The sequence below is a fragment of the Mustela nigripes genome, chromosome 8 (assembly GCF_022355385.1).
Source record: "Mustela nigripes isolate SB6536 chromosome 8, MUSNIG.SB6536, whole genome shotgun sequence".
Lineage (NCBI taxonomy): Eukaryota > Metazoa > Chordata > Mammalia > Carnivora > Mustelidae > Mustela > Mustela nigripes.
In genome coordinates this window covers 365,465-377,570 of record NC_081564.1, presented here as the reverse complement: position 1 = coordinate 377,570, position 12,106 = coordinate 365,465, and the positions used below count along the sequence as shown (strand labels likewise).

The 12,106-nt window shown below is 52.9% G+C and overlaps 1 protein-coding gene across 2 annotated transcripts in view; it reads right to left on the bottom strand.

The window, feature by feature from the left end:
* Positions 1 to 416: 416 nt before the first annotated feature.
* Positions 417 to 12,106, bottom strand: part of GOLGA3 (golgin A3) — a 43,576-nt gene continuing 31,886 nt past the window's right edge. For both annotated transcript variants that reach the window (XM_059408124.1, XM_059408125.1), the window contains exons 16-25: positions 11,721 to 11,864; positions 10,950 to 11,147; positions 10,055 to 10,171; positions 7,352 to 7,491; positions 6,690 to 6,822; positions 6,343 to 6,465; positions 5,451 to 5,615; positions 4,483 to 4,646; positions 3,698 to 3,913; positions 417 to 3,595 (exon numbers count right to left, since the gene is read on the bottom strand). In XM_059408124.1, the coding sequence (XP_059264107.1) occupies positions 3,499 to 3,595; positions 3,698 to 3,913; positions 4,483 to 4,646; positions 5,451 to 5,615; positions 6,343 to 6,465; positions 6,690 to 6,822; positions 7,352 to 7,491; positions 10,055 to 10,171; positions 10,950 to 11,147; positions 11,721 to 11,864 (1,497 nt within the window). In that variant the 3' untranslated portion in view covers positions 417 to 3,498. The remainder of the gene's footprint in view (positions 3,596 to 3,697; positions 3,914 to 4,482; positions 4,647 to 5,450; positions 5,616 to 6,342; positions 6,466 to 6,689; positions 6,823 to 7,351; positions 7,492 to 10,054; positions 10,172 to 10,949; positions 11,148 to 11,720; positions 11,865 to 12,106) is intronic.

Below are 12,106 nucleotides of genomic sequence, written 5' to 3'. Positions count from 1 at the left end.
GAGGGGAACTGGGCCATGAGGTGGAGGCTCAGAGAAGTACTTACGGTCCAGCTGCTGTCAGCCCTTACAGTCGTGGAGAGCCAGCGGTGAAGGCAGCCCCCCATACAGGGACATGCCCGCAGGCCGGAGGGCACCTGCCCCTGGTCTCTTGGACTGCTCAGCAAAATTTCTCTCCTTCACACCCCCCTGCGTGTGACAGCAGGTGCAGAGTGGCTAGGGGGAAGGGTGCGGCGAACACACTCCCATTCTTCCACTGTGGTCAGATTTCACACCCATCTGAATCTTTTAGCAGAACAGTAAAGTGCTCTTTTAAGACAAGCAGTTAAACAGTTTACAGCAACATGAAATAAAAGTTACTCCCAAATATGGCAAAATATATATATTAAAATAAGGCCCCCCAATGAAATACGAAAATCTTTAACAAAAAATAGTTTATTGCACAAAATTTAAGGAATTCCCCAGCACACTTAAATTTGTAAAAAAAAATCAACATGCTTTTTAAAGTTACAATTGTTGTGCATGGTGACACCTTTCCCTAACGGCCCCGACCTGAGGACTCCCTTTCATGAGAAAATTTTTAACAGAAATGAGTAACTTAAAAGCCATCCAGTTTTCTAGATCCTCTACAACATTACCCTCAAGGATCCCATTATAGCCTGAGACCACCACACAATCAGATTTGCCTGGAACGTGTTTGAGTAAGGCTCAGGATGTCTCACACGTCACAGCGTTCTTGAGGAAGGCTCCAGGACATTTGCTTTCAGACACGCTGGTCCCTTTCACTACTAGAAATCTTTACACAGGACACTTCATTTCTATTTGAAAAGTTACTCACAGGAGTAGGAATAATGCCATGGCTTCTGCAGTAAGTATCCCTACACCAAGAAAAGTCTTCCAACGGAGAAAGAGTGTGATGAGAATCTCCCTAGCAGGTCTGTCCCATGACCGGGACCCAGGCCAGAGAAAGAGCCACTTTCACATCCTGTCAAAACGTTGCCTGTCATACCTTCCAAACAGTAGAACAAAACCATGTAAACCCATAAGATCCGCGGCATCTATCCAATGTGTTCCATGGAAAAGTCAGCGATAACCACGTTGCAACAAGCCTTTTCTTGGAACATAAGAGAAACAAGAAATGACATCACGAACCGTCCAAACCAGCGTCCTCTGCAGTGAGGGCACGACATACACAGTCGCCACACGGGACACGTCACACACACACACACGATGTAGCAGCAGCCTGTTCTTACAAACACTCCAGACTGGACTACTGTTCTCCATGAGAAAATCCCTGCCCAGAGACAGACTATTTCAAATGATATTCACGCAGAACGTCGCCCGGGAGGCAGCAGCGCCCAGCAAGTCCCTCAGAGATTGAAAAGTAAGCCGCAACAAATCAGAAGCAGGGGATTTCAAAGTCCAGCTTCCTCTCTCAGGAGACCTGCTAAGGAACCCTAAAGCCAGTGTCAGGGGCCCTTGCACGAAAGGGCCCCAGGTCAGGTGCTGCAGGCCACACAGGTGACAGGACAGTGCGTGGGGACAGCCGGGGAAGTCAGACCAAAGGCAGGCTGGGTGTTGACAGAACAGGAAGATGGGTGACGACAGCGGCGCAGGATGATGTCGGGAGAGCAGGGGGCACTGCTGCTGCGGGCCGCACACGCCACGCACAAGGCACACGCCCACGTGCGCACAGGCACCTGCACCCGCCCCCGCCCATGCCCACACACGCACAAGGGACACACATCTGTCTACGCCCACATGTGTGCAGACACACCCACCCACGCACAAGGCACATGCACCCGCACCGCACCCACGCATGCACAGGGGCGCACCCACACACAGCAAGTAAGACATGAGGGAAATGGGGTGAGGAACAGAAATCTGCTTTCACTTGAGGATTATTCAGAATCCGTTTGCCCTTTCCTAATGACAAATGCACAGTGACCGGCTCTCGCCGGAAGACCTCCAGTACGCAGCAGTGGGAAAGGAGCCGCAGCGTGAGGCTGAGTGTCATGTCTTCGTTTGAAAATTAAAACTGAGGATGAAACACCCCAAATAAATAAGAATGTAAATTACAATTTTTCTTTTCTAATGGTACAAAACCAATTTTGTCAAAAACAATTTCCAACTTAAGATGAAAAATAGGATATATTTCTAATGAAAAGTCTTCAAGTATTATTTCAAGATTAACCCTGTACAAGTGATATACATACTTCAGAAATTTCAATACTTGCTAGGGAATTTTTTTTAAACACTAAGCTTCTTTGTGGTTAACGCTACTTTATCAATTAACCTTCTGATAGCGTAAGATAAGACAAACCGTTTTCTCCACAAGAGAGACATAAGCAGGTCAACAGAAGCGTATCTGGCCTGATCAGTACCACTTCCAACGTCATCCTAAGACCCGCAGATCTGCACCAGGGGCCTCTCTTCTCTAACTCACAATGGTAACTATCAGCTTGGATTTCCTGGCCAAGTTGGCCAGGGGACAGAGTTACAGCCCTCATGGGTCAGACAGCAAGTACATCTCCCACAGGCTCAGGGAGCCGGCTTCCCAATCAGACTCTTACCTATAGGAGATCTCAGGAGGCCTCCACCGCCTTCCCACAGAGATCACCTGCCCCTGCTAGAAATCCCTCCAGATGAGAGGTTACAGGGCCTCCGAAGGCTGTCACCACGAGTTTGGCATGTCCCCTGATGACCACACAGGCCCCGATGGATGGATGGATTTTCACGTGGGCACAGTGGTGGGGGAGCTGGGGCAGGTCAGAGGAGGCCTGGAGAAGATTGCGCCTGGCCTGGAGCCCTGCAGGGAGCCCTGGGCCTCTCTCCCCACCTCTCCTATGGCCTCTCCCCAAACATCACCCAGGTCAGGCTAGTGTGTGGTCACTGGTAACCTGTGGCCACCAGGCCCGCCCAAGGGACAGCCAAGGGGAGTGAGGCCGGGAAGTCTCGATGGTCAGGTGGGGGTGTGCACTCAGGACAAGGCTCTCAAAAATAAAGTGAAACTGAAACAAAAAACCTTTCGCTCCAAGAATATTTGGTTTTAGAAGGTACAGTAAATAAAATAATTACATTTCTTAAAATATAATTTTCTGACCGACATCCCTAAATCCTACACATACGTTACTTCCTGACAGCAGATTTTCAAAAGGCAATCGATAAAAAGACAATTCAGGTCATTCTTAAATAATATGGACATATTCTTTTTGAAGATTAGCTTATGATTTTCGGTATTTATATACACATCCTATGGTGAGAAAGTAAAATATTGAAAGTAAAATAAAACCAAAGGTGCAAATCAAGTTTCATTTCTGCAGGGAGGTAAAGCTCTCACTGAATCAGGAAAGAGAGAAACGGGACCCAGTCATGCAGTGTTTCCACCAGTGGCCACTGGCGGGCATCAGCCCTCAGAGAGCAGCATCGAAGGTCACTCGCCAGAGGCCTTCTTCTGGAAGGAACCCTTCGGACACATTCAGAAACTCACTGAGATCTAAACTAGGTTGTTAGCATTTGGTCATTTCGTGGGGAAGCTAGCTGAGATCTGCGAATGACTATTTCTCCAATCCTTGGCTCCTGTTCAGTTCTTTTACTCCTGAAAAGGCAGATGCAAAATTTCAACTTCATCTCTTAGAAAACACAGAGCAAACAGTCAAATAAATAATATTGATCAATGAAAATTCCTTTGGGTAGTTACAAGCACTCGGAGCGGGGGTGCTCGGCGGTTGCTGTTCCCAGCGCCTGTCCAGAGCCCCTGCACTGGCTGTGTCGCACCGTATCTCCTCTGGGGTTGGCATCATCTCCCGAGAGAGCAGCGCTGGCGGCGGGGTCCCCCTGCGTCCAGGAGGACAGGGACTCGTGCACGGTGATGGCGTGTGCCTCCATCTGGCGCTGCAGGCTGTCCATCTCCTGCCTGGGCAGACCGGGGAAGCAGAGGAAGGCAGGCCAGTCAAATGAGAGCCAGAAATGACGCTCTGACTTCCCCAAGGGGCAACGGGTCCTCTCCAACACAGATCCGAACGAGCATCTGCGGCACCCTCGGGGGGCGGACAGACCTGTCTATCTGGGAAGCAGCACCCATGCAGCCACATGACTCACGGGGCTCAATATTTCTCTCTGTGTGTGCGGAGGTTGGCACACCCGGGCCTGCGCTCAGGGAGGGGGTGGGTGAGACAGCACTGAGAGCCGCGTGCACAAGGCCTCCGCTCACAGGGCCAGAAAGATGTCCCCACGGGGCCACGCCCCATCAACACTGGCCTCAGGATGCTGGGAGCAAAACCTCCAGCTACGTGTAGGGCTCCTACGGGCCACCCAGCTCCAGGCAGGCCTCCCGTACGGGAGGGACCGAGGGCCTGAGTGATCGCACATAGCCCAGACCTGCCCAGCCTCTCTGGGGCTCACAGGGCTGGCAACAGGATTCCCCCAAGTCGAACACGCCATCTACTTCCAGGGCCCAGGGAGGACACAGAGCGCGGCTCATACTTCAGCTGCTGAAGACAACTGTTGAGGTTCCTGAGCGGTTCCTTGCTCACGGCAGGTGGGGGCCTCAGCAGCTCCTCCAGCAGCGAGGCCGGGACAGGGCAGTCGGGAATCTTGACTGGCGTCACGGGGCCGGAAGAGCTGGCCTCGCCTTTCAGCTCCTTTCTCTGTTTTTAAAAGCTCGCGGTTAGCTTGGAGGTGGACACCAACCACAGCCTCCCCTACGCGGCGCCCGACCGTCACAAGCGCAGCCCCAGGCTTCAGGGAGAGCCGGTGGAGAGCTGAGCTCCTTCCTGACGCCCGAGAGCGCGCCGGCTCACACGGCAACCCGCAGCGCCGGCTGCTCGGAGGACGGGCCGAGCTCGCTGAGAACACCCCTGTGGGGACTGGGGCGCTTTCCACAGAGGACCACAGCCTTGACCCTGCATATCCCTAGGAAATTAAGCCAATTTTTCACTCCTACAACTCCCCTTTCTAGAACTTCAAACTCTTTCCACAGACAGGCCAACAGTGCTAAACAGACTCTGACTCTGAACGATCTCTTGGCACCAGGAGACCACCAACGTGGACCGAGCAGAGAAACCAATGCCAGGTGCACAGAGGGTCTGCGCGGGCTTCCCGGGGCCCCCAAGCCCACGCGGCAGCTGCTGGCCCCAGCCGGCGCACTGACTAGCCCAGGGGCTCTTGCGAACACCAGGAGATGAACCTTCGTATGGCTTATAAGGCGAATTACAACAAAATGATACCAGAATTCATAAAAAGCAGCAAAAGGCTCTGGGAAAAGGCACCAAAATAAAAGGGTTTGGCCTGTGGCCAAGCACAAGACCCTGGCATCATTTATTTCACACAGGAGCTGCTCCACACTGGCTAAACAGAACTTCAAGGCTGAGTGACCAGAGGGTTGCCAGCCACCTGCCCAGCAGGGGTGCCACAGGCCCAGGGAACCCCACGAGGGCACCAAGCCCGAGTACCGTCTTGGCCGCACCGCGCCGCAGGTCCAGCCTGAGCTGCTGGTTCTGCTGGAGCAGAGTCTTCATGTTGTTCTTCAGCTCCGACACTTTAGCTTGAAGCACGAATTTCTCTTTCTGGGTTAGGGACAGATCTTCCCGCACCACCTCCAACTCAGCTTTGATATTCTAAAGAAAGGGAAGTCACACGTTTTTAAAATCTGAAGGATCTTACATGCGCTGCTAAGATCTGTGTATGTCCCAAGGGTAAGGGGCTGGAAACATAACGCTCACTTTTCTGTGATGCTGCACTTGGCGCCGCCACACCAGCCTACTTCCGTCCCACGGTCTGGGCTGGGCAGCACCCACTACAGTCAGCCCTCAACGTTCTTACCCAAATTTCAAAGCCTCTGCTGAGGAACGAGCAATACTTTTGTGTCCACTGTCTACAGTGGACTCCAAGAGTCACCTGATCCAACTCCAAGGTCAGCTATTGGAGTAAGTGTCACCGTTAGGAAGAAAGACATAAATCAATCCTGTCACGCCAGCCATGCACAAGTAGGAGTCCTGGCGAGAGTCTCTTCCTGATTCTTTACGCAAGCAGTCAAGCCCGCACATAGATCTCTTTGTGGAAAAGTGTATCACAGACTCGTGAACTTCCCACATGTGCTGTCCCATTGCCTGGGCTTTGTCAGGTCCCAGTCCCGGTACACTTCACACAGCTCAGCCCAGGGCACACGGAGCGCTGGGGCTGGGCCTCCGTTAGCTGTGTGACCTGGCCTTCTTTCTGAAACGGTAACGCCCGCAAAGCGGCTTGGTGGAAGTGCTTGGTTCAGGGGTAACTCACGTCATGCACTCAGACCTTGTGGGGAACAGCCCCGGGCTTTCTGCCCCCGGGCCTTTCCACAGCACGCACCTGCAGCGACTGCTGTATTCCATCCAGCTCCTTCTTACTCTGCTGTTCCGTCAGCTCCAGCTGCTGCTTCAAGGACTGGATTTCTCTTTCCTTCTGATTCACCTCCCACTTGAGATTTTCCATCTAGATGAGGAAGAAGGTAACATGACCAAAAGAATTTTGAAGTGGCTTTTTTACACTATAAATTGCTCTAACTACATCACTGTGCACTGTTTAATATCATACTTGGAAAGAATAAATATCCCTTTCCGAGCAGACAAGGAGTGAGGGAACTGAATGCGTCAACAGTGGAGACTAGCTCTGTCAGTCCTGCTAACCGGAGGTGCAGAGCCTCCCCAGCAGGTCACCTCTTGGTTTCCTATAGGCTGTTCATTCAGCTGCTCGTCCAGCTGCTTCTGCAGGAGCTGGAGCTGGGTCCGGGCCTCCGCCAGCTCTGCCTGGAACTGTGCTATTTCCTGGGAATGTTTCCCCTCTTGAATCCTAGCATAAAAAACAAGGAGGCATGAAGTCACAGCACCCCTACCCCCCCAACACAAAGTGGTTCCCCACTACGGGTGACAGAAACTCACACGCTGCTCACTCTGGGCAGGGACCATTCTAGGAGCTCTGGGTGCTCTGCTTTGCCCATTTTACGGATGACAATGGGAGAAAAGCCCCTGCATGTGCTCAACACAAGGCCACCCTAAATGGAGGCTGCAGTGAACCTCAGTGGTGGCGCCCAGCCCTCGGGGCACCTGCCCCTCACACAAGGCTCTCTGTTCTTGGTGAAGGACCCTCGGGTATGCAGTGGGGACACCCGCATCCGGCCAGAAACTTCAGAGTTGAGCTGCAGGTTTCCTAAGACAGAGATTAGATACATTCTCCTTCTTAGATCTGCCTCCAGAGTGCAGAGATTTGCCAGAACCTGGGTGACCTGCACGTGTGGGATGTCCTAACTGGAAGATGTGGCGGCCCTGCCTGCCCAACCCCAGCCGCGGCGCGGACCCAGCCCCCCGCCGGCGGCACTCACTGGAGAGCGTCGGCCTCGGCCTGCAGCTTCTGCACCAGCTGCTCCTTGGCCTGCAGCTCCTTCTTCACCTCACTCAGCTCCAAGGTGGCGGCCTTGAAGTGGCGGCGGTTATGTCCTGCTTCCACCTTGGCGGCAGCAACCTACAAGGACAGAAACCAGCGTCACCAAGGACAGGGGCCAGAACCACACGGAGCGGAGCACACCAGCGTGCCGTCTGCGAGGAGAGCCACCGCCCGCACCACCCGCACCCCGGCCGCCCCTCCCATCGTTTCTTCCAAAGCTTCTCAAACTCCCCGAGGACCGAAGCCCTAACACACGCCTGGCGCACAGGCAGGTGACACAGCCACCAGCGTCTGCCGAACCAACAAATAGTTTTGGTCGCTCTCCTCAAGGACATCCGTCTCGTTCTTGTTAAATCCAGTCGCGGCGGATGTTTCTGGGGAAGAACACGCCGTCCCCGCACACCGAGGAGCCAGGCTGAAGCTACTCCTAACCGCGCCATGACACAGTCGCCTTCCCATGGCCGACTGCAGTTTCTCCCAAGGTTTCCGAGACCGGCAAATTCTCAGAGTATAACAAAATCTTACAGTTTCCTTTCCGATAACTCAGTTCTCTGATCTAACAGCACAAGCAAGGACTTCATTTTTTCAAGTTTAATAAAGGGCGCCTTAGGGGGCTAACTCAGTGAAGCAACTGCCTTCAGCTCAGGTCATGATCCCAGGATCGTAGGATCGAGCCCCGCATCCGGCTCCCTGCCTAGCAGGGAGGCTGCTTCTCTCTCTGCCTGCCACTCCCCCTGCTTGTGCTCTCTCCGCCAAATAAATAAAATCTTTTTTAAAAAAATTAAAAATATAGGGGCACCTGGATGGCTCAGTTGGTTAAGCAGCTGCCTTCGGCTTGGGTCGTGATCCCAGCGTCCTGGGATCAAGTCCCACATTGGGCTCCTTGCTCAGCGGGGAGCCTGCTTCTCCCTCTGCCTCTGCCTGCCATTCTGTCTGCCTGTGCTCGCTCTCACCACCCCCTCTCTGATAAATAAATAAAATCTTTAAAAAAAAAAAAAAATAAAAATATAAAAGTTAAATAAAAACACTTACGATATCTGACAGTCAAATATAGAAAAAACTCTGACAAAAAGAAACAAAACTCCAACAAAAGATGTTAACAGTGGTTTATCACTAGATGCAAATTCAAGATGATCTTTAATCTTACTTTTTTTTCCTTTTTACTAGTATGTACTGTTTGTACAATCCAGACAATTACATGAAATCCACTTAGATAAATGAGGACTGTTCAGTTACTGCCCTTAAAAAAGGAAGCTCATGTCACATATCCATCCTTTTCCCCAACACTTTTATTTACAGATTTCCTAATTTCATCTCCATTAAAGGGAGAGTAAAATTAGTAAGTGAGCAAAAGACAGGAATTGGGGGAAAAGTAGAAAAGTAGGGAGGGTAGCTGACTCAGCTCAACTCCACGCAAGGAATAAAAACCAACCACAGGGCGAGGGATGGGGTGGCTGGTGAGGGACACTGGGAGGGCATGTGCTATGCTGAGCGCTGTGAATTGTGTAAGACTGATGAATCATAGACCTGTACCCCTGAAACAAATAATACATTATCTGTTAATAAAATTAAAAAAAACCCAAACCCACGACTACAGGCAAGGCAAACGGGGTCTGCTCACAGCAGCAGACCCTTCAAGAGCGAGCGAGCATGCATGCATGTGGGGAGGGGCAGGGGAGAGAATCCCAAGCAGACTCCCCGCTGCGCACAGAGCCGATGTGGGACTCGGTCCCAGAACCTGAGCCAAACTAAGCCAACCAGGCATCCCCCATAGCAACATGTACTTAACAGATCTTAAAACTGTTCTCTCTTAAAAGAATATTCTACTGTTGCGCCCCAAAAAAAGGAAGAACGTTTCTATCGTAACACCATGGAGACACTTTTAAAGGATGTGACAAACACCCTTGAGTGTGTACACGCAGCAAACACATTCTAGCACTGGGTGTGGTACATAAACAATGAATCTTGGAACACTGAAGAAATAAAATTAAAAAACAAAAAGCCCCAAATTGTGAATATCTCTCTGGTGCCAGGTGCTGGGGACATGAGGGTAAGTGAGTCCTGGCCCTCAAGCCGTGATGCTGATGTTCTGCTGAGGAATCATGGCTATGCACTCGCTGAGGAACCCTAGGGGCTGAGGTCTGGCCCAGCCCACAGGGGCGGCGAGGCAGGCCTCTCTCTGGAAGACTGACCTGATGCACTGGCGGACACCTGAGCACGGGAAGGAACCTGCCAGGAAACGGCGAAGGTGCATGCAACCTTCTTTCTCGACTGCTCTCTTAACACTAGCGGGGTCATCGCTCTGCAGTTTGCTTTTTTAACTCAAGACTATGTGTGCGACACTGTCCTCCAGCAAGTATGTCTACAGGGCTCTGTGCGTGCGTCTTGGGCCCATATGACTGCATCTGGGTTAATCCAAGTCCACTCTTCTAGGGACGGACATCAGAGCTCCCTCCAGCTGTCACTGTCACCAAGGCTGTGATGACACTGCTGTCGGAACACATCAGCAAAGATATTGGTACAATAAATTCCTAAAAAGGAAGCGAGGCATCAAGGGCACACACACGCAGTTTTCAGAAACACTGCATTGCCACAGGCTCTGAAGTTGCCATTTAGAACCAGGGGGAAGTTAGCCACTCACCTGTTCCTTGAGGCTGTGCACTTTGGCCTTTTCTCGCTCCAACGCGGCCTGTAAGGTGTGGATGAGCTCCTTTGTCTGGCGGTCCTCCTCCTCTTTCCGCTGCAAGACAGCCTGCACCTACGGCACATCACCGGAGCGGTAAGGGAGGAAGGCCTGTGGGGCCCCAGTGCCCCGCGGGGAACCGGGACAGGACAGTGGCACATGACATCATCCTGCGTTACCTACAAAGGCACAAGGCGGCCAAGGAGAGAGAACTCCATCTCTGGAGAACATAGAGTCTGAGATGGCCGTTTTCAAGCACAGAGCAAGGAACCCAAAGGCTGCCTGTAATCGGGGCTTAGAAACACACACGTCCCTGGTGAGGCTGGTAACGCAGATGCAGGAGGCCACCAGACATGGCAGGGGTGGGAACCAGTGCCAAATAAAAGTTCAAAAGCTCTCTGGTGGCTGGGTCATTTGAGACAGGGGCCGGATCTGGCTGCTGACTGCCCCGTGAAGATGGCCCTGAAGTGCCAGGCCTGCTTCCCCATCTTCAGAGAGGCCACAGAGCCTGAGGAGTGAGAACGGGGTCTGGAGAGAGCCCCCAGGTTCCATATCCCAGCACTGAGTTACACAGGAAGAGCCCGTCGTAAACAGTGGGATCAGCTTGAGCAGGGAGGTCCCCACCCGCCAGGAAGCTCACGAACGGGGCCCAGCGCCTCCACACCTCGTTAAGGGGGGCATCGGGGGCTCCCAGCCCTGCCCCACCCCGCGAGACTCCAAACGTCACCAGATCCTCCCCGTTTCCTGTCTCTGCTTGTGGGTGGCAGGGACAACTGCATGAGGTGACGTGCGCCAGACCCAGAGCCACCTGCCCTGCAGCAAATCCCCCGCCTCCGGCAAAGGGTCCGAGTACCTGGAGGTTCAGCTGAACCAGGTCTGCCTCCCTCTTGGCCAAAGCTGTTTCTAAGATGCTGTTGTGCTCCCGGAGAGCGGCGTTGGACTGCCCCAGGCCTGTAAGCTTTCCTCGCTCGTGCTCTAACTCAAGGGCCAACTTCTTATTCAGCTCCTCAAGGCGCTTTATCTTCCTCCTAAAGCCTCTGGATTCTTGAAGCTGAAACAGATCGAAGCCACTGTGAACCGACACGAGTTACCTGTTCTGGCTAAGGGAGCTAAGCTCCCCACGCCAGGAACACAACACCTGTGCCAAAAAGCTCCAACAGACCACCCAGGACTGCAGCAGATACAGCACACCCCAGGTCCCAGCCCCCTAGCTTTCCCCCAGGGAGCCGGGGACCCTGGGGTGAGCCCTTGGTGACATCATCACCAACTGCCACATGTAGCATCACCTGAAGCCACAGCCTCTCTGGGCCCAAGAGTTACATGAAATTCTTTTAAAGAATAGGTTTTCTCAAAAAAAAGAAAAGAAAAAAGAATAGGTTTTCTCATTACTTGCAACCAGAGAGTTCTTACCGGGCACATCTTAACCCCAACACTCTGACAACCCACTACCAAGGGGTGCTCGAGAGAGCATGTGGGGAGCCTGGCAGTAAGGGACAGGGGTGAGAGGGACCCAGACAAGGGGTCAGACGGCACACGGAAGCATGGCGCGGAGGGTTCTGCCTCTCCAGAGCCGCACAGGAGCAGAGAGGCCCGTCCAGCTGTGCGGGGCTGGAGTGCGACCTACCTCGTCCTCCAGCTCCAGCACCTTCTCCCGGTACTCCTCCAGCTCCTGGCTGGTCAGTGCGATAATCTCCTGGAGCTCCTTCTCCAGCATCATCTTGCTGTGGCCGACAGCCTGCAGCTCTGCCTCCAGAGCCTGGATCCTCTCCTACCAGCCAGGACAGGAAGGGGGATTTCGTCGTGGGCTTCAGGACAGCATGTGACGGCACTCAGGTCCCTCCCTGCAGGGCTGCCTTGCCGCACCCACCGCGTCAGCCTGCTGACCGCCTCGCAGGCACCTCTCCCCGGACCTCCCTCCTCCGGCAGCACCCAGTGACCCCACCACAGTGGGCGCACGTTAACAACTCACAAAATAATTCCTCCAGGCAAACGTTTTGAAAATACAGAAAA